At 42.1% G+C, this 18,634-nt stretch overlaps 3 protein-coding genes across 5 annotated transcripts; 2 read left to right on the top strand and 1 right to left on the bottom strand.

The window, feature by feature from the left end:
• Window positions 1–71: 71 nt before the first annotated feature.
• dapp1 (dual adaptor of phosphotyrosine and 3-phosphoinositides) lies at window positions 72–8,723 on the top strand. Of its 3 annotated transcripts, none has more exons than XR_002469704.2 (9): window positions 171–494; window positions 6,117–6,239; window positions 6,352–6,485; window positions 6,635–6,765; window positions 6,886–6,933; window positions 7,020–7,082; window positions 7,213–7,298; window positions 7,539–7,805; window positions 7,944–8,723. XR_002469704.2 is itself a non-coding variant. In XM_021574145.2 (9 exons), exons 1-9 carry the CDS (start codon window positions 442–444, stop codon window positions 7,965–7,967), a joined length of 750 nt encoding a protein of 249 aa, XP_021429820.1. In that variant the 5' UTR covers window positions 171–441; the 3' UTR covers window positions 7,968–8,723. The 3 variants fall into 3 exon arrangements, 2 of the variants coding, with proteins under 2 accessions (XP_036810643.1, XP_021429820.1); XM_021574145.2 differs by having other exon boundaries at window positions 7,718–7,805; XM_036954748.1 differs by lacking the exons at window positions 6,117–6,239; window positions 6,352–6,485; window positions 6,635–6,765; ... (3 more) ...; window positions 7,539–7,805; window positions 7,944–8,723 and adding an exon at window positions 1,220–6,098 and having other exon boundaries at window positions 72–494.
• A 421-nt stretch (window positions 8,724–9,144) lies between these two features.
• On the top strand, window positions 9,145–13,912 carry LOC118941360 (protein YIPF7-like). The gene is made up of 4 exons (XM_036953819.1): window positions 9,145–9,163; window positions 13,110–13,222; window positions 13,429–13,610; window positions 13,750–13,912. Exons 1-4 carry the CDS (start codon window positions 9,145–9,147, stop codon window positions 13,910–13,912), a joined length of 477 nt encoding a protein of 158 aa, XP_036809714.1.
• A 1,329-nt stretch (window positions 13,913–15,241) lies between these two features.
• Window positions 15,242–16,099, bottom strand: grxcr1b (glutaredoxin and cysteine rich domain containing 1 b). Its single transcript, XM_021574971.2, has 2 exons — window positions 15,671–16,099; window positions 15,242–15,307 (listed from the first exon to the last, which is right to left on the bottom strand). Exons 1-2 carry the CDS (start codon window positions 16,097–16,099, stop codon window positions 15,242–15,244), a joined length of 495 nt encoding a protein of 164 aa, XP_021430646.2.
• Between the last annotated feature and the right edge of the window lie 2,535 nt (window positions 16,100–18,634).

Genomic DNA, 18,634 nt, shown 5'->3' with positions numbered 1-18,634 from the left:
GTTGTCAAATGTCATGTACATTTGTGTACAATAATGAGGTTTATTATATGCCAGCAAACTACTTAATTAGTATTCTGAACAAGGGTTAAGGGGTCTAAGTCAACCCCTCTTCCCCCTACCCTCTACCACTTTTATTTATTTTGAAATGTAAAGAACAGTGTAATCCTACAAGCAAGCTGTGGACTTTGAGATGCAGTGGGCACATCACTATGGCACAGCCATACCGTAGGCTTACAGTATGTTCTGTTTTGTTGTGGAATGACGTGGCATGTCTAATTTAATCTTCCCAGCCAGCAGCCGAGACAACTTCCTCGTATGGTAGTTTTATTTTGATCAGTCAGTGTGTCGATTTCGGTCTGTGCTTTTAGAATGTTGAGTCGACTCGGTGACCTGACAGGTGGAGACTGAGAAGCGCACAGGTGAACTGCCATCGTTTACACGATGAGCTACTACAGTGATACGCCTAGTGTCGACGATGAGTTGGAGTCGTTAGGGTAAGAATGTCTTAATTATAATTTTGCCTATTCGTAAATCTTATTTTAGAGCCTACCTGGTCAAAAGGAAATTAAAGTATTCTTCATGGGCAGTGCGTTTTAGCATTGTTCAGGAAGGAACGTTCGGTCAATATATGAAAGGCGTTCTAGAGACGGAAATCCCTTTAGGCATAGTATTGTTTTCAACCTCAGTTTAAAAATGCATGATATAAAGCCATTGAATCTTGAAGAATATCATTTAAATGCCTAATATAAACTACTACAACTGTACCCTACCCCACCAGAACCCAATATATGAGCTTGTTTTACTCCATTGTTTGTTAACAATATAAACACGGTATAGTTTCAAAACATGGTTAAAAAAACGTTTTTTTTTTTTTTATCTAACTGGTGTGTGTCCTTGCAGCTATAGTTCCGTAGATTAATTTGAGCGGTTACATTTATCTAACTCTAGCCCCATCCTTTACCCCAAAAGTAGTGGGGTGATCGCTTTATTGTTGTATGAATTCCAAACTGCTCCTTTGAATAAAGGAAAAATAAATATTCAAGTTCTCACTACATGACATTCTGTTGTACCTATTCTAGTGCAGGCGTTGGCGTTGAGTTTATTGAAGTGTGAAATAAGTACGACTCTGCCATCTGCAATGCAAATACCCAACTTTCACATCCACATTAGTTACAGTGATTTTTTTCTGCAGCTGTCTTGTTTGTTTGTGGGTCAACAGCTTTGTCTTAATGTCAGAAGTGGGTCAAACCATGAAGTGACCTCTAAAGTGCCTTTGCATGGTGAAGTCACTTGAGAACAATCGGTCAGTGTTTCTTACACACACACTGCAGCTGTTCATTACATGGTGGCACTTTACTTTTCAGATCTTACAGATCTTGCATGTTTCTCTTGCCAATAATTATTTGGGTTTAACATGCACTTCCTGCTAGTCTGTTGCACCTTAGTGGTATATCTCTTCACACCCAGTGACATGTCTGCTGTGGTTCTCTCAACGACTCGTTCTCGTTTCGATATTTCACTTATGGGATATGCCCCCAGCGTATTCATCAGAAGCATTTATTACACTACGCCAGCCATGATTGGCTGGACTTCGAGACGTGTGCGCCGGGGAAGGATGTTCCTCCTATCCTATAAAGGTCCAATGCAGCATCTCTAAGTTATTCAAACACCTCTTCTCGCTTTTCATCAGAAAGCTTACCTCGACACGACTGCATTTTCCAGAACTAGCTAAACTGTCCACAGACGTGAGCTTACAACTCGCTCACTGGGCGCTATTTTCGGGACTGTGTGGTGGTGACAATTTTCCTTTTCCTTCACCATAGTTAGAGGAAAATTATTTGAGGGAGGAACAGGTACAGCTGTGACACGGCTAACTCGTTCACGACCAAGTTAGCTGTATCCAAACAGTGACTAGTCGTTAGCAAGCTAGCCACCACGCTAGCTAGCTTTTGTGGTTTTACTTCGACAAGAAAAGTTTTACTAGTTACACCAAGCTATCTTTTCTAACCTGTTGTTTCGGAAATGGTATCTGGCCATCACAACAAGTGCCACTGAGATAGCTAGCGATTAGTGGGTTATCGGACTAGCCTACCACGCTAGTTTTTTTCTGACAGCTAAAAACATAGCATCCAATCTATGGTGACAAAAGCATCTCCCACCCCAAACGAGGAGAAGCTCCCGGCACGAATCTGCTCCTGTGGAAACAGCAACGACCTTACTGCCTCCCTGCCGGGCTTCCTGATTGGAGACGATAACGACTCCACAGGGTTTTCCGACAGCCTCCTTTCGGAATCATCGAATGGAGACGAAGACTCATTCAACCCCTCAGGCCAGGAAACCAAGCCTCCTGCCGGGGAATCCAAAACCGGACATGCAGGCAGGGCGCCATCTCCACCAGTTCTCGGCGTGGACCTGTGGGACGTGTGCAAACGCACTGCGAATAAACTGGTGATTTCCTGGCCCAATGCAGTAGCAGAGACCACCACGTCCCGGTAAGATGCTACCCAAAGCCAAACGGGCAATTACTATCAGTCTTCCCAGAATGCCTGGAGGAGGTTACCTGTGCCTGGAGTACACCTTTCTCCTCCAAGAACCCTGTCCAAGGTGGTGGGATTGGACTGTGTTGACATGGCAGGGATTGGGCTTGCCCACGCGCCCCCCATCAAACCCCTGGTGGCTTCCCATCTACACCCCAGCCAGAAGTCCTCCATGACCTCGACTGGCCCCACCTTACCAACCAAGTACGTACGCTTCCAGTCCTCTGCGACAGAGAAGGTCTACAGGTCGGGCGTCACAGCAGTGAGGGCTCTCAGCGCCGCATCCATGCTCTCGGCATATCAAGCTGAGCTACAGGATGAGCTAGCAGTCACACTGGAGCCTGGTCTGTGGGATGAGATGTGTATTGCCACAGATCTCAACCTGTGTCTGCTTAAAGCCACTGTCCAGGCGTCAGGAAGAGCGATTGGGCTCATGATATCCCAGGAGAGGGCTAGATGGCTCAACCTATCCACAGTGTCTGATAGTGAGAAACTGAAGATCCTGGATGCTCCAGTAGACCCTAAAGACCTTTACGGTTCCACCATCGAGATGATGCAGAAACGGTGCGAGGAGAAAAAGATTGAGGGTGAAGCCCTCCAGCTCTGTCTGTCCAGGAAGACACAGCCCAGTGCCTCCCCTGTGCCTCGCCACACCTTTGCCCAGGCTGCAGCAGGTCGACCCCCCCCTCGACCTTTAAGAGCCCAGGGCAGCAGAGAACCTTGGACCCTTAAGGCCCCCTGGTCTAAGAACCCTCCCGTCCCACCCATGGCACCAAGGAACCAGCCTGCCCCAAACCCCACCCAGGGGTAAGGCGGAAGAAGGGTAAGGCCTAGCAATGTCCCCATTGCCAGAGATGCAATCTCCTCCGCCAATTCTGAGCTTGTTCTAGGATGCAAGTTCCCAGGCACCTCAGTGTTCTTTCCAGCGTATTGGGTCCAAGTCGGTGGTCACAGAGTACAGCCCAAAGAGGAGAAGAGACCATGTTCAGGTGGATGCTTCTACAAGGCCCCCGTCTTGTCTAAAAAACTCCCCAATGTCAGTTCACATTAAAAAATTTAACATTAGCGCAACCAGGCTACAGAGCGCATTCAGACATGTTGTTTCTCACAAAATCAAAACAAACAGGGTGCTTCCCCACAACGCCATCAGAGGGGGCTACCATTCCTTCTGTGGCCTCCGCGAAGCGCGTAAGCGCTCTCCAGCTACGGGCCAGCCGGACATGCGAAGTGCGTCGCGGACTGTCCTACACCCTCTCCTGGCAGATGGTGCTGCTGCACAATATCTACTCAAGATATTTCCTGGTTCCAAAAAATTGGGGCGGCATACGTCCGATCCGAGATCTACGTCCTCTGAACACGCACATGAGAAAGTACACATTCAGAATGTTGACACACACTGCTCTGCTACGTTCTGTGCACCCAGGTGATTGGTTCGTATCCGTCGACCTGAAGGACGTTTACTTTCACATCTCAATATACCCTCTTCACAGGACATTTCTCAGCTTTGCTTTTCAAGGCGTAATCTACAAATTTCTGGTGCTCTCTTTTGGCTTCTCACTGTCACCTCCATAGCTCCAGAGAGAGTGGCATTCGGCTGATGACGTACTTAGACGGTTGGCTGCTGTTGGCTGCTGTGCGTGCAACCGAGACCAAGTCTTAAAACACAGTCAGCTTCTATTGGAACACCTGACATTTATAGGTTTCAGAATGAACACAGTAAAGAGCGTTCTGTTTCCCATGCAGACAATCTCTTTCCAAAGATTCCTAGGCTCTTTCCTCTTTCCAATCTCTTTCCTAGTTTCGGATTCATTCAAAACTCGCCTTTCAGTGGAACATATAAGAACATTCCAAGATTGCCTAGCATGTTTCGCAGAGGGAACCTGGTCTCTTTTAAAACATGCCTGAGGCTACTAGGTTTGATGGCATCAGCTTTAGTAGTCATCCCATTAGGATGTTTGATTATGAGTGTTTCAACACTGGGTCTCTTCTCTAGGTCTCAGCCCAATACGTCACATACGTCACAAACATCACCGTGTACAGCTATCCATAGACTGCATGGTAGCATTGCACTCCTGGAGACACCGAACATTTCTGTCACAGGGTGTCCAGATGGCACTGTTTTATCCAGAAAAGTAGTCACGACAGACGCATTTATCTCGGGTTTGGGTGCGACCCACGAGGGCAGAACAGTCAACGGATATGTGGGGAGCCCTGCCCACAGGCGTGAGAGGAGATTTTCCATCCTCACTAGAAAACAAACGTTTGGCACCTGGCCTGTGAATGGTTCAACTTGAACACTGCCGGGCTTCCCCAAAATGTAATTTCAACTATTCAGAGTGCTAGAGCCTCATCTACCAGGTCCCTTTTATAATTGTAAATGGCTCATGTTTGAGGAATGGTGCACTAAATCACAGACAATGCCATTCCAGTGCTCTGTCCCGGTAATCCTGAAGTTTCTACAGGAATTATTAGAAAAAGGAAATGCTTTTTCTACTATTAAGGTATATCTAGCAGCTATTTTGGCTTGTCATGTTGGTTTTGGGAGCACGACAGTGGAGCAACACCCTCTTGTCACCCGTTTTCTCAAGGGTGCACGTTGTTTGCGTCCGGTATCCAAACAGCTTACCCCGTCATGGGATTTATCAATTGTTTTGGATGCTCTATGCCAACAACCCTTTGAGCCCTTGGATCAGGTGGAACTGAAGAAGCTTTCATTTAAGACCGCACTATTACTAGCATTGGCCTCCGCGAAGCGCGTAAGTTGTTTGTTTCCTGGGCGAAACCTCACACGGGTAAAGAGCTCACTTAACAACCCCTTTCCCACTGCATAGTGGGGGCTATCCCTTTAGCCTACACAAGTAAGGGTCTTCAGTCTCCTGCTGGCCTACGGGCTCATTCTACTAGAGGAATGGCTACGTCCTGGTGCTTTATTTAAGGACCTATCTAGCCAGGATATTTGCTCAGCAGCGAGTTGGGCTTCGCCTAATACATTTGCAAAGTTTTATATGCTCGACGTCACTGCACCGACCCTAGCGCATACTGTTTAACGTGTAGGATCTTCTGAGGGGCAAAGCCCATTTGTGTGAAATATCGCACAGGGCAGTCGGTCGCCAGGATAAGCTTGTCTGCCAATACAGAAGTCAGTATATTCCATAATACCAAATAACAAATACTTGAAAGAGAACTTTAGGTTACGACCGTAATCCCGGTTCTCTGATAGTATGAGTGAGGCATTTCACCAGACCACCCTCCTTGCATGAGCGAGGGATAGGTGTTGCTTATTTTTGAATGACTCAGAGATGCTGCATTAGGCCTTCTTTATTGGGTAGGAGGGACAATCTTCCCCCAAGCACACGTCTCGACATCCAGCCAATCATGGCTGGCGTAGTGTAATAAAGGCTTCTGACGAATACGCTGGGGGGTATCCCATAAGTGAAATACCTCACTCATACTATCAGAGAACCGGGGTTACGGTTGTAACCTAAAGATTTCATGAGTCTGCTCACCACTCACATTAGTGATGCATGTCTGTTAGATGCTATAGTCTGATTGTCTTTGTCTGTCTTACACCTCTCTCAGATGGTACCACTTTGACCTGTCCCGCCATGCCGCTGAAGCTCTCCTCCTATCCAATGGGAAAGATGGCAGCTATCTCCTCCGAAACAGTCATGAGGGTCCTGGCAGCTTTGCCCTCTCTGTCAGGTGGGCCTACCTATCCCGTCCCTCTTAAAAAGTAAAACGTCTCCCTCCCTCTTCCATGCCCCATTTCAGATGGATTCCCATTCACCACATGCTTTTTTCTTTCCTTATACAGAGCCAAGGATTCAGTTAAACATTTCCATGTGACACGGAAAAGCAGTGGATACGCTTTTGGCTTCAATGAGTTTGCGTCCCTCCAGGACTTTGTCAGCCATTTTGCCAACCAGCCTCTGCTGGGCAGTGAGACAGGTTGGCTGAGACCAGTTCTTCAGACCTTACTGAATCCAAAGTCTAAACCTAACCATTTCCCTGCTGTTTATTTATATTTTCAATGACTGAAATATATTCCTTGGTATACCCTCAAGACTAACCTGAACCTTGATCTTTCACTCAACCAGGTACCCTCATTGTCCTTAAATGCCCATATCCATGGCATGTAGAAGAACCGTCCATCTATGAGTCTGTGCGGGTTCACACCGCCATGCAGACAGGACGAACAGAGAGCGACCTGGTGGCTAACGCTCCATCGGTATGACCACAAGCTCATTTATTAGTGAACCAAACATGGGTTAATCATAACAACATAATTACTTAGGTCAAGTATCACAAACCTCATGAGATATTGTTTTTTTTATGATTTTGTTCACAGTTTGGAACAAAGGAGGGCTATCTGGTAAAGTTAGGAGCAGTCGTAAAGGTGAGAGAAATAGGCAGCTGTACAGACCAGGTTTAGTGGACTGTTGTTCTGGTTGAAAGACTTTCAATTTGTTTTTGTTTTTTCAGAACTGGAAGCAGAGGTGGTTCACATTAAACAGAAATGAGCTCAAATACTTTAAGGACAAAATGGTGAGTAGAAACCATGCCTCTGATAGTCATGGTTTATGATGCAGATGTAATATCATGAATGGCTAGATTTTATTTGTCAGTGATTGTGACAGGATGGTGTTGCCATCTCTCATTTGCTCTCCTGTCTTAGTTTGATGAGCCTATTCGCACCCTGGATCTGACAGCATGCTCTGCAGTCCAGTTTGACTACTCCAAGGACAGAGTCAACTGCTTCTGGTGAGAGCTCCTATCCACTGAGCCAAGAGTGGGCCTACCAACTCTCGTGATAAAGGCCTTTACAGACTATTGACTAACAATTAATAATACTGTTTTGACTACAATACACTGCTGTTAAAGGTCAGCCTTCCCTTCAGTTTTTTTTTTGCGACTGGTGCTAGTTTCATTGTTTAATCTTGAATTTGGTAAACCTCAGTGGGCATTTTTAAACATATCTGTTGGTTTCACTTCCGCTTACAGAGGAATATAAAATATGGATCATGGTGGCCGATGGCAGTGGCAGATAAGAGGAAGTGCAACCAGAGTGATGACAGGAGAAGTTCTAACCTCCACTCAGCTACTTTATTTTGTTGCTGGGTCTCTTTCTGTAGCTGTTGATATTAAACCTAACATTAATACTCATTCGGTCTCTTATTTAGTTTGGTGTTCCCTGAGAGGACATTTTATCTGTGTGCCAAGAGTGGCGTGGAGGCAGATGAGTGGATCAAGATAATACGATGGAAACTGGTGAGCCCATAATCCACTATTACTATTCAAATGTATAAAACAGAAACAAAGCTTGAACTGGCTACCTTAATCCAAATGCTTAACTAATGGGAGTAGTGCCAGAGCAAAATAGCCTAACAAATGAATGTTTGTTTTCAGTCACACATACGAAAAGAAAGATGACAACATGAAGAGGAGGAGCCAAAAGAGGCATATTCTCACAGTGAACTAAATTACCTTAAGTCTGGTAACTTGTCACTCATGTTATCCTCAGAGATCCTTTCTGCTCCACAGATGACTTTTTTTTATTTTTTATTTTTTTATTTCACCTTTATTTAACCAGGTAGGCTAGTTGAGAACAAGTTCTCATTTGCAACTGCGACCTGGCCAAGATAAAGCATAGCAGTGTGAACAGACAACAACACAGAGTTACACATGGAGTAAACAATTAACAAGTCAATAACACAGTAGAAAAAAGAGAGTCTATATACATTGTGTGCAAAAGGCATGAGGAGGTAGGCGAATAATTACAATTTTGCAGATTAACACTGGAGTGATAAATGATCAGATGGTCATGTACAGGTAGAGATATTGGTGTGCAAAAGAGCAGAAAAGTTAATAAATAAAAACAGTATGGGGATGAGGTAGGTAAAAATGGGTGGGCTATTTATCGATAGACTATGTACAGCTGCACTGGCTGGTAACCCAAGACAAAAGACAATGGGGCTCTTTGACCATCGAAAAATGACCATGTAATTTTCAGGACATGCACAATGTTTTGGATCTAATTGTATTTTTTTGCGAAAGACTTGAGTTTCTCCAATAGTTTTATTTTCTCTAGATTGATATCTTTCACTGGTTGACATTCACTTGATCTTAATTTTACTTAACAAGATGTAACAATCATACTGTGAATAAATATTTATTTTAATAGAAAAATGAGCAACAGATGAGTCAGTTTATTAATTACAAACATGAGAAAGGAAGGGGTTACATTCAAGTACTAGAAAATTAAGGCAACAAACACAGCATCATGACACTAACATGTACTGTATCTATGCCTTTCAGCAACAGAGCTCTCTGTATGTGCGTGTGCATGATAGAGATATTAAAAATATGTAATAGTTTCAGGTAGATCCTTTTTCATGACTGACTACGTCACAGAATAGTCCCATTGCTGTCAAGGTGATACACTCCTAAGCAACCTCCACTACCTGCCATAGCTCTTCAATTAGTGGTACAAGCTCCTTCTCCAGACAACAGTTTGGATAACACTTCAGAATGCTGTACTTGTCTTCATTCATGCAGAGGATAGAAAGTAGAGATCTTCATCTTACCTGTGTTGGCACTACTGCCTGCGATGAAACTGATCACCAACGGTAACCGGTTAAACTGCACAATCTGGAAAAAGGTGAGATCTTCAGCATAACAAGGCACATGGGTCAGTGTTTTTCAATCTGTTCTTGAGGAGCACCAGGGAATGCAAATTTTTTTGTTCTAGCCCAGCACTAACACCTGACTCAACTAATCACCAAGCCACCCCAGGCCTACATCCTTTATATGTTAGGTCCAGATTTTATTTACCTGGTATGTGTTATAGTAGCAGATGATACTCTTGTTTTTAGAGAGCCTTAGCTAACTGCCCTGGTCATTGGCCAATGCAAAGGTGGAGAGGAAGCCTGACCGTAGAGCATATTCTGGTGCATTATTTTTCGCCACTGAAGGAGAATGCATCAGGTACACTGAGCACAACACATTGGACAAGGACAAGAAAAGGTCAACTAAATGACCTAGCTTTTAGAAGAAAACACAGTTGTGAGGGAGACCTACCTTTAATAACTGGGACACCATCCCTATCTGTCACTATGATTGCATGAAGACCCTCAACACTGGTGGATAAGGAGAAAAAGAGCACATGACAACTCCTTAATCATAATTCAAACTACTGAACCTCACTTTTCACATGAGGGATTCCTAAGTTCAATATTAGGTTTCAGCAACAGAAGAATCATAATGAACACAATCATACAACAAACAAACATACCTTGGTAACAGTTTGTACAAGTATCTCTTCAAGTCCTGCAGCAAAATGTGTCAAGATAGAGACAAGATAGGTAGCTACCAGGGGTGCAACTATGGTTTTAGAAGTGGGGGGAGGCATAGTTATTATTTTTATTTATCACATGAACACTCCAAAAAGCCTACCCTACCACTCGGAGACGTCCTAAAGCACACTGTGGAGGGGGGGGGGGGGGAGTTGTGCCCCCAGTGAAAGTTGTGCCCCCAGTGAAAGTTGTGCCCCTGGTAGCTACTACTGGTGTAGCAACTGGCTATGACATCAGATAGCTAGAGATTAATGTAATCAATGATTGTGTTCAAATAATTTATACTTACATCAGCCGTGGTGGAAATGTTGTCTTTTATTCCACCGTCAATTGCTAGAAGAGAACTGAATTATGGTAAGAATGTCTGTAAATGTTGAGAATATCAGCAGGTCTTTTTTTGCTCTTCCTAGCTTTCCTTGCTATTTCATTGACAGCTAATGTAAACTCACCCCATTCCGTACAAATGTGCACAACCGCAACATTCAAACGAGGCTATAAAGAAAACTAATGGGACTGTAGCGACTGTGTTGACGTCAAAATCGGGGGTGTAAACTAGGTTTCTATTCCAGCGTTGATCGACATGGTAATGGCTCTATAGTATTGGAGATAAGTTGAATAAACTGACCCTCCGTTACATCTTGACGTGTCATGTCGTAACGTACAGCACGCATAAAGCAACTATTTCTGTCTTACAATCTCTCTCCACCAGGTGTAGCACTTCTATCATGATTTAAAAACAAGAACTGGACAGTAAGGGGGGAAACCTAGTCATTTTTTTGGTCATCATTGCATGCGATCATCATTCTCAAAGCCGCTGTTTACTTCTAAGATCACTTTAGCACCGCCCTAAAAACCCGATTCAAATTCGACACAAACCTTCCAATAGGTATGTAATGACACATTATATAAACTCTTTATAGTGTTTTATTTACATTTTAGAGGCGATAAGGTGATAAGTTGGACAGATTGAGTGAAAAAAAGCAATTTTCCCACACAACATCTCTCTTTCACACTATCACGCATTAGTTTCGCTTCCCCACCCGCCATTTTTAAAAAGACCCGACGGGGCTCATTGCCTGCTTGAATTATGCAGAAACGGGCAGCGTTTAGGTCATGAAATTGATTCTGTTGGAAAGGGGAGAAATTGTGCTTTACAATGGTATTGACATTACAGTTGATCTGGAAGTATTACGCTTTGGGGGCACTAAAATAAGGGCAATTGTAAGGACCAATGCGATGTACGAGTTTACGTTAATTTATCTCCAGCTGATACTAGGTTTAGCAAGGTAGCTAGCTATTTAGCTGGACTTGGTTGTTTTTCATATGTAGAACAAAATGTAAATGTATTACTACCTTGTAAATGTATGAATGCTAATCCACTGTTACCCCTTTTTTTTATTATTATATATTTTTTATTTTAAGTAAGCAGCTTTGCCTACAGGGAAATCATATGACTGTCTTAACCCATGTTGAGCCAGCAACATCCGATTTAAGCTATTTAAAAATCCTTCAAAATAAGAGCCATGTAAACAGTGGAAATTGTAAATTCTGTTCAGTAGCACCCAGTATCCAAAACCATTGCATTTCTGCAACTGGCTTAATTTGCGTAAGACATATAACTAAACCTAGAAAAAGGAGTGAAAATAGAGAATAGGAAATTAAGAAATAGATTAGATAGAAAGTGGGCTACTTAGTCTACTTCTCTGGGGTTATCATGCCCCCAGCTCAAATAGAGGAAACTATTTACACATTTGTACATCCCCCACACAGCCTTCAAATGTTCTTTCAAAACTCTCCCCTGACAACATAACAGGAGGTCTTGCTCAGAATTTACCTCAAGGTTTGAAATCTGAACTCAATAAGGCAATCCCAGTAACTAATTATGATCTGGCCTTAGCAGTTTGAGTGAAACCTGCTGTTTGAATATCTGGCATGCCTTTTCTGCTGTAGTGTCAGTATAATATTGACCAAAGAATGAAGCGCAATAGGTCATCTATTTGTATTTTAATTTGTAGCTTTTAAAATTGTGATTTGATTGGCAACTCGTTTTGTGATATAACATGTGGGAACTGAGCAGCCCTCCTCACAAGGGCCCCTTACTTCACTCATCTTTTGCAGTAATGATCTTTATCTTCATCTTTTCCACCTACTCCATAGTAATGGGGGACTTTCAGAAATGTGAACAAGATTTCTACCAGTCAGGGTATTACATTGATGACCACGGACAGGTGGCCAATGACTACAATGGCTAAAACCTTAACCCAGAGTATGAGGATGAGTAAGTACAGTTGAAGTACAGTTAACGATGGTCATTATGGCCAAACAGTTCTATTTTTGTTTCATCAGACCAGAGGACATTTCTCCAAAAAGTACCATCTTTGTCCCCATGTGCAGTTGCACACCGTAGTCTGGCTTTTTTATGGCGGTTTTTGAGCAGTGGCTTCTTCTTTGCTGAGTGGCCTTTCAGGTTATGTCAATATAGGACTCGTTTTACTGTGGATATAGATACTTTTGTACCAGCATCTTCACAAGGTCCTTTACTGTTGTTCTGGGATTGATTTGCACTTTTCGCACACCAAAGTACGTTCATCTCTAGGAGACAGAAAGCGTCTCCTTCCTGAGCGGTATGATGGCTGCGTGGTCCTATGGTGCTTATACTTGCATACTATTGTTAGTACAGATTAACGCGGTACCTTCAGACATTTGGAAATTGCTCGTGGAGTTGTGGTCTACAATTGATTTTCTAAGGTCTTGGCTGAATTCTTTTGATTTTCCCTTGATGTCAAGCAAAGAGGCACTGAGTTTGAAGGTAGGCCTTGAATTACATCCATAAGTACACCTCCAATTGACTCAAATTATGTCAATCAGCCTGTCAGAAGCTTCTAAAGCCATGACATCATTTTCTGGAATTTTCCAAGCTGTTTAAAGGCACAGTCAACTTAGTGTATGTAAACTTCTGACCCACTGGAATTGTGATACAGTGAATTATAAGTGAAATAATCTGTTTGTAAACAATTGTTGGAAAAATGACTTGTGTCATGCACAAAGTAGATGTCCTAACCGACTTGCCAAAACTATAGTTTGTGAACAAGACATTTGTGGAGTGGTTGAAAAACGAGTTTTAATGACTCCAACCTAAGTGTATGTAAACTTCTGACTTCAACTGTAGGTCTTCTCATCTTCACATCTGCTTTTATTCATCTCTTGTGTATTTGTGCAGAGATTGGCATGAATTTTGAGCACATATGGCAGAAGACGTTGACAGTGCTGAACCCTATGATCCCAGCAGATGGCAGCATCATGAATGAGACCGACCTAACCCTATTCTGTTCTGTATCGCTCTGGGGGTCACTTTACTCATGGTGAAGAACCTCCCCAGCAGCTTATGTCCAAGTGTGTGTGTGTGTTGCATGTTTTCACAGCCCAAGTCATCATGATTTACTATTCAGATAAACAATATTTGTAGCTTTGCTGTATGTAACTGTGCATGTATTGTACTGAAAGTGTACTGTAACAAAATGTATTTACTCTTTATATAGGCAGGAAAATCCCACTTTGGCTATGTCTATGGGATCAGTACCATCGGCTGTATGATGATTTACACCCTGTTGACCCTGATGGGTTCCCTGACTGTGTCCTATGGCTGTGTAGCCAGCATGCTGGGCTACCGCCTCCTCCCCACTGTGGCACTATCTGCATTTGCAGTCGTCTTTCCCCTACAGCGAGTAGGCCTTTCCAGTCCAAAAACAATTAAAAGGTTGCCTAAATAATATTGTGTAGAAAAACACATTTTGCTCATCTTGATTTCTGTTCTGTCATGTCCTTTCTTCTGTCAAATTTGACTTTTGATTTACGTCCAGAGGGATCATCGGAACGACCCTGGCCTTGCTGGTGATTGGCTGGTGCAGTCTCTCAGCTTCCAAGATCTTCATCTCCACCCTGGCTATGGAGGGTCAGCAGCTGTTGGTAGCGTACCCCTGTGCCCTGCTCTATGGAGTCTTTGCCTTGCTAACAGTGTTCTGAAGGCCACTACTGTCACTGACTGTCAACAGAGATCCAATTTCTGAAGCACTACATTGGGCAATACATGTCTGGTATGGGTGTCAGTCTGGTATTGAGTTATAGTTACATATGGAGTTTTGTTTGTTGAATTCCTATATTTAAAAAAAATGAGGCTCAGTTTTTCCATAGGAGTTACTTTACATTATGGAAAATGTCATCTGGGTGTGTAATTGGTTGACATTTGTGCATTGGAATGTGCCAATAAATGGAATTTCAAATTTTACATTGTGTCAAAATGCAACACTGACTTCAATTGAAATTATGGAACCAACGAACACCATGTTGAAAAGCTATAAAACTTTATTTAAGATTGATTTTAACAGTATAATTCACTGTATATTGTGTCTTAAAAAGCATACATTCAGGATATGAAAAAACATACATTGAGTATAACATATTTGGGGCGGCAGGTGGTTAGAGCGTTGGACTAGTAACCAAAAGGTTCCAAGATCGAATCCCCAAGCTGACAAGGTAAAAATCTGTCGTTCTGCCCCTGAACAAGGCTGTTAACCCACTGTTCCTAGGCCGTTGTTGAAAATAAGAATTTGTTCTAAATGGACTTGCCTAGTTAAATAAAGGTAAAAATATATATATTTCATCTGGAAAATGAAAGAAAAAGCTAGAATTATTACCCGTGTATAAACTTACAAACCTACATGGTTCTTAGTCTTCAAAATACAATAGCGCAAGAGCATGGTTAAGCATGGTTTTACTATATAAAGAATGCATTGTTCTTCCAAGAATACAGTCTTAAATGATTTCATCTAATTTACACTCACAAAGCAGCCCACTTACAAAAACATTTAACCTTAGAAAGTATTTATAAACATCAGCAAAGACATATTATGCTCCATTCTGATAACTTTTCCTTGGTGAAGTACGTTGTCTTACAGTCATAGGACTGTAACTTTGAGTGAAAGTGTTTTTTTTTTACTGATCAAAAACAGATTTGTAGGACATTAAGATGTTTATTTTGAATTCATCCATTCAATAGCACATGTCCAATACAGGGTTTGGCATAGCTGATTTACACAGCCTCTAGAATAATGGTGTATTTAGAGGATTAGTCTGTTCATAACTATAAGGTTTGGATCTCTACTGTATTGGATTTAGGATTGCTTGATTATTCCCTATTATCTCAACCATTCAGGTCATAAACCATAAGGGACCAGGGGGAGTAATTGCGACACTGGGCCTAGTGTGACTGTCCCTGAAGTAAATACATAAACACAAATCTTGAAGACCAAAGGTTGTGTGTTATAATAGCCAGCAGAGTCAGTAGACCCAGTCTCAGTTCCCATCATCTTTTTCCCATGGTATTTTTTTCAGATGAGGTCGGCTGCCACGCAGGTTACCCTTCAAGACGGCAGGTAGAGAAAGAAACAGATAAATGCTGTTGTAAGTACTGTAACAATGTGTACCTTCACTGTAGTTACCCTGTAATTGCATAGGTATTAGGAACACACTGTAAAGTGTGACTAGAAAGGTGAATTGTTATTAAAGGGGAATTTTACTGAAACAATGTTTTCATATATTATTCATTAGTCCGCTTTTGATACATTGAAGTTTTATACTGCTTTCAAGTCTCCTGATGCCCTAAATCAAGCATGATCCAAAAGTCTCATGATGATGTGTTTTGACATTGTGTGACTGTTCCCTAAAGTAAACACAAGCCTGCTAGAATAGCTATGAGGAATATCACATTGTTAAATTACTCACTGTATACACGTTGGAGAGGTTGGAAAGGTTGTTGAACAGCGCTTGACCTGCACTGACTTTGTTCTTCACACCACGTACAGTCCCATTCTTGCTGCAGATATTAATGCGCTTGTTGCTAAAGAGCAGCTCCTTTTTGGTGCTAGCGTACATAAGCAGGTCATCCGGATCACTCCCGCAATCATCCGCCGCTGTGCCCACCAGCCCACACAGATGCCCATTTGCCTCACTGGTTGGTGGGGAGCTCACCTGCTCACTCTCCGAGTTGCTGGTGCAGTCCGAGTCAACTGAGTCTGTCACTGAGCCACACAATGTCAATGTGTCATCCTTGAAAACCTCAGTTAAAATGTGACCACTATTTGCAGATGCCACCCGAAACCTTACAGTTCTCTGAGCCTTTTCTTTGTCTTGTCTTGAGGTTGTGCCCTCCATTGGAACACAAGAGGGTGTTTTTTACATGTTTAAATGGTCAACATCTCTCTTTCAGTGAAGTAAGATGCATTCTTGTAAGATTAAGCCATACCCTTCTGCTATTGTTAATTTTCATTGACATGTAAAATCTAAGTCCAAAATGGTCTGAGTAAGAAACGTAGACACCAAAATGGTTAATAATAAATGAAGTTCTGCCATGGTAACAGTTAAAACAGGCAAACAGTAAACTGATATCCCCATGATGCATAATTAATTGATTGGTCAAATATGACCAAATAGGCAACCATAGTTGAGAGGTCACTGCAGATCAACAACCCACCAGTTATTGTGCCCAGTGTCATACCTCCACAACCTCTCATCAGATGAAAGCTTCAGCAACTTTGAGGACCTATTATAATGTTATCAAGCATGCGCCTGTTGTATAGGAGCATCCCTTTATTGTAGCAAGAGCAGGTTCCGTTTAAAAGGGAAGAGCGGAATCTTTCCCAACTAAAACTTTGCTGTCATCGACATAAAATCACACAGTCTGTCTGGGTCAATCAACTACAGCCAAAGTAAGAGCACAGAGTTTGGTAATAGAATCTAGTGTAATATATGTTTTTGTCAAATATTTATTGTGTATTATCCCTGTAATTTGAATACCAAAAGTGACCCTATTGTCCTGCGGAAAAACCCAAACACACGTGTCTACCGGTGTCTCCCACCTACATTCTACCAGCAAGAATAAGCCAGAAGTAGAAGGAATAAGGTCGTGACCACAGCGATTTCACTTCAAAATAAAAGTCTCGCAATGAAGATGGTAAAAAATTATACAATGGTCGACAATTCATAACATTTTTGTGAGCAAATGTATTTTGCAAATTAATTTTGTTTAACAATATGGAAAAAAGAAAAACAGTTAATCGCCTTTACAAATAATATTATAGCATTGACATGATTGTTAACAGCATTAAAAGTAAGGATGACTAGATAGTTATCATGGTAACAGCAGTAATACAAGTAACAAAACATTATTTATCTACTGTTAATAATAATAGTAATAACAATATTAATAATATAATTATAATAATCAACTTTAGAAAACACTTTTAAATCCCTTTGTTAATTAGCCCATTCGTATTGCACGATGTTCAGTATGTTTTAAAAATTGGACATACATATTGCACCATACACAATTTCATTCTGTATGTTGTGTCGCAGTAAAAGGGGGGTCCATTCTACTGAGCACTTCTATTTTTTGAATCTGAGAGTAAATAGAGCCGAATATATTGATAAAAGTCACCTTGTCCAATTGAGATTTACATGGTTATCAAACCGACACACCAGGGTAAGCCTACACAAAACACAGCCCTTATAATAAGTGTTTTTAAAATCCCCTATGGGAAATTAATGGTGGAAAAACAATTGGAACCTTTTCCCTGATGTTGTTTTTGTACTTTTACCCCTTTTTCATGATATCCAATTGGTAGTTACAGTCTTGTCCAATCGCTGCAACTCCCCTACAAACTCGGGAGAGGCGAAGGTCGAGAGCCATGCATCCTCCGAAACATGACCCTGCCAAGCCGCATTGCTTCTTGACACACTGCTCACTTAATCCGGAAGCCAGCCGCACCAATGTGTCGGACGAAACACAGTCTAGCTGGCGAACGAAGTCAGCTTGCAGGCACCCAGCCCGCCACAAAGCGACGCTAGAGCACGATGGGACAAGGATATCACGGCCGGCCAAACCCTGCTCTAACCTGGACCCCGCTGGGCCAAATGTGCGCCACCTCATGGGTCTCCTGGTCAAGGCCGGCTATGACATAGCATGGAACCTCGGCCTGTAGTGATGCCTCAAGCAATGCGATGCAGTGCCTTAGATCGCTGCGGCACTCAGGAGGCCCTTTTCACTGTTTGACTGCTAGGTTTTAAGAGTATTATGACACCTCCACCGTGTGGATCTATAGCTAGCTGGCTGGCTATACATCATGTTACTCCTGTGACACTGCATGTAATATAAATCAAATGTTTTAAATTATTTATTCTAGAGTCACAGAAAAGGCAGAGAAAACACAAATATTGGATCTGGTAAGTCTACTAGCTAGCTACTTATCTGACTTACAATTAGTTAGCTAGCTAGCTAGTTTCCTAGCTACCTAGCAACCTTGTGTTTTTATAATGTTTTCTCTTTGCTACAAATCAAATCAAAATCAATCAAATCAAATTTTATTTGTCACATACACATGGTTAGCAGATGTTAATGCGAGTGTAGCGAAATGCTTGTGCTTCTAGTTCCGACAATGCAGTAATAACAAGTAATCTAACTAACAATTCCAAAACTACTGTCTTGTACACAGTGTAAGGGGATAAAGAATATGTACATAAGGATATATGAATGAGTGATGGTACAGAGCAGCATAGGCAAGATACAGTAGATGGTATCGAGTACAGTATGTACAAATGAGATGAGTATGTAAACAAAGTGGCATAGTATAGTATAAAGTGGCTAGTGATACATGTATTACATAAGGATACCGTCGATGATATAGAGTACAG

The sequence above is a fragment of the Oncorhynchus mykiss genome, chromosome 19 (assembly GCF_013265735.2).
Source record: "Oncorhynchus mykiss isolate Arlee chromosome 19, USDA_OmykA_1.1, whole genome shotgun sequence".
NCBI lineage: Eukaryota > Metazoa > Chordata > Actinopteri > Salmoniformes > Salmonidae > Oncorhynchus > Oncorhynchus mykiss.
Note: the sequence above shows the minus strand (reverse complement) of the source record. Positions and strands in the feature narration are given on the sequence as shown.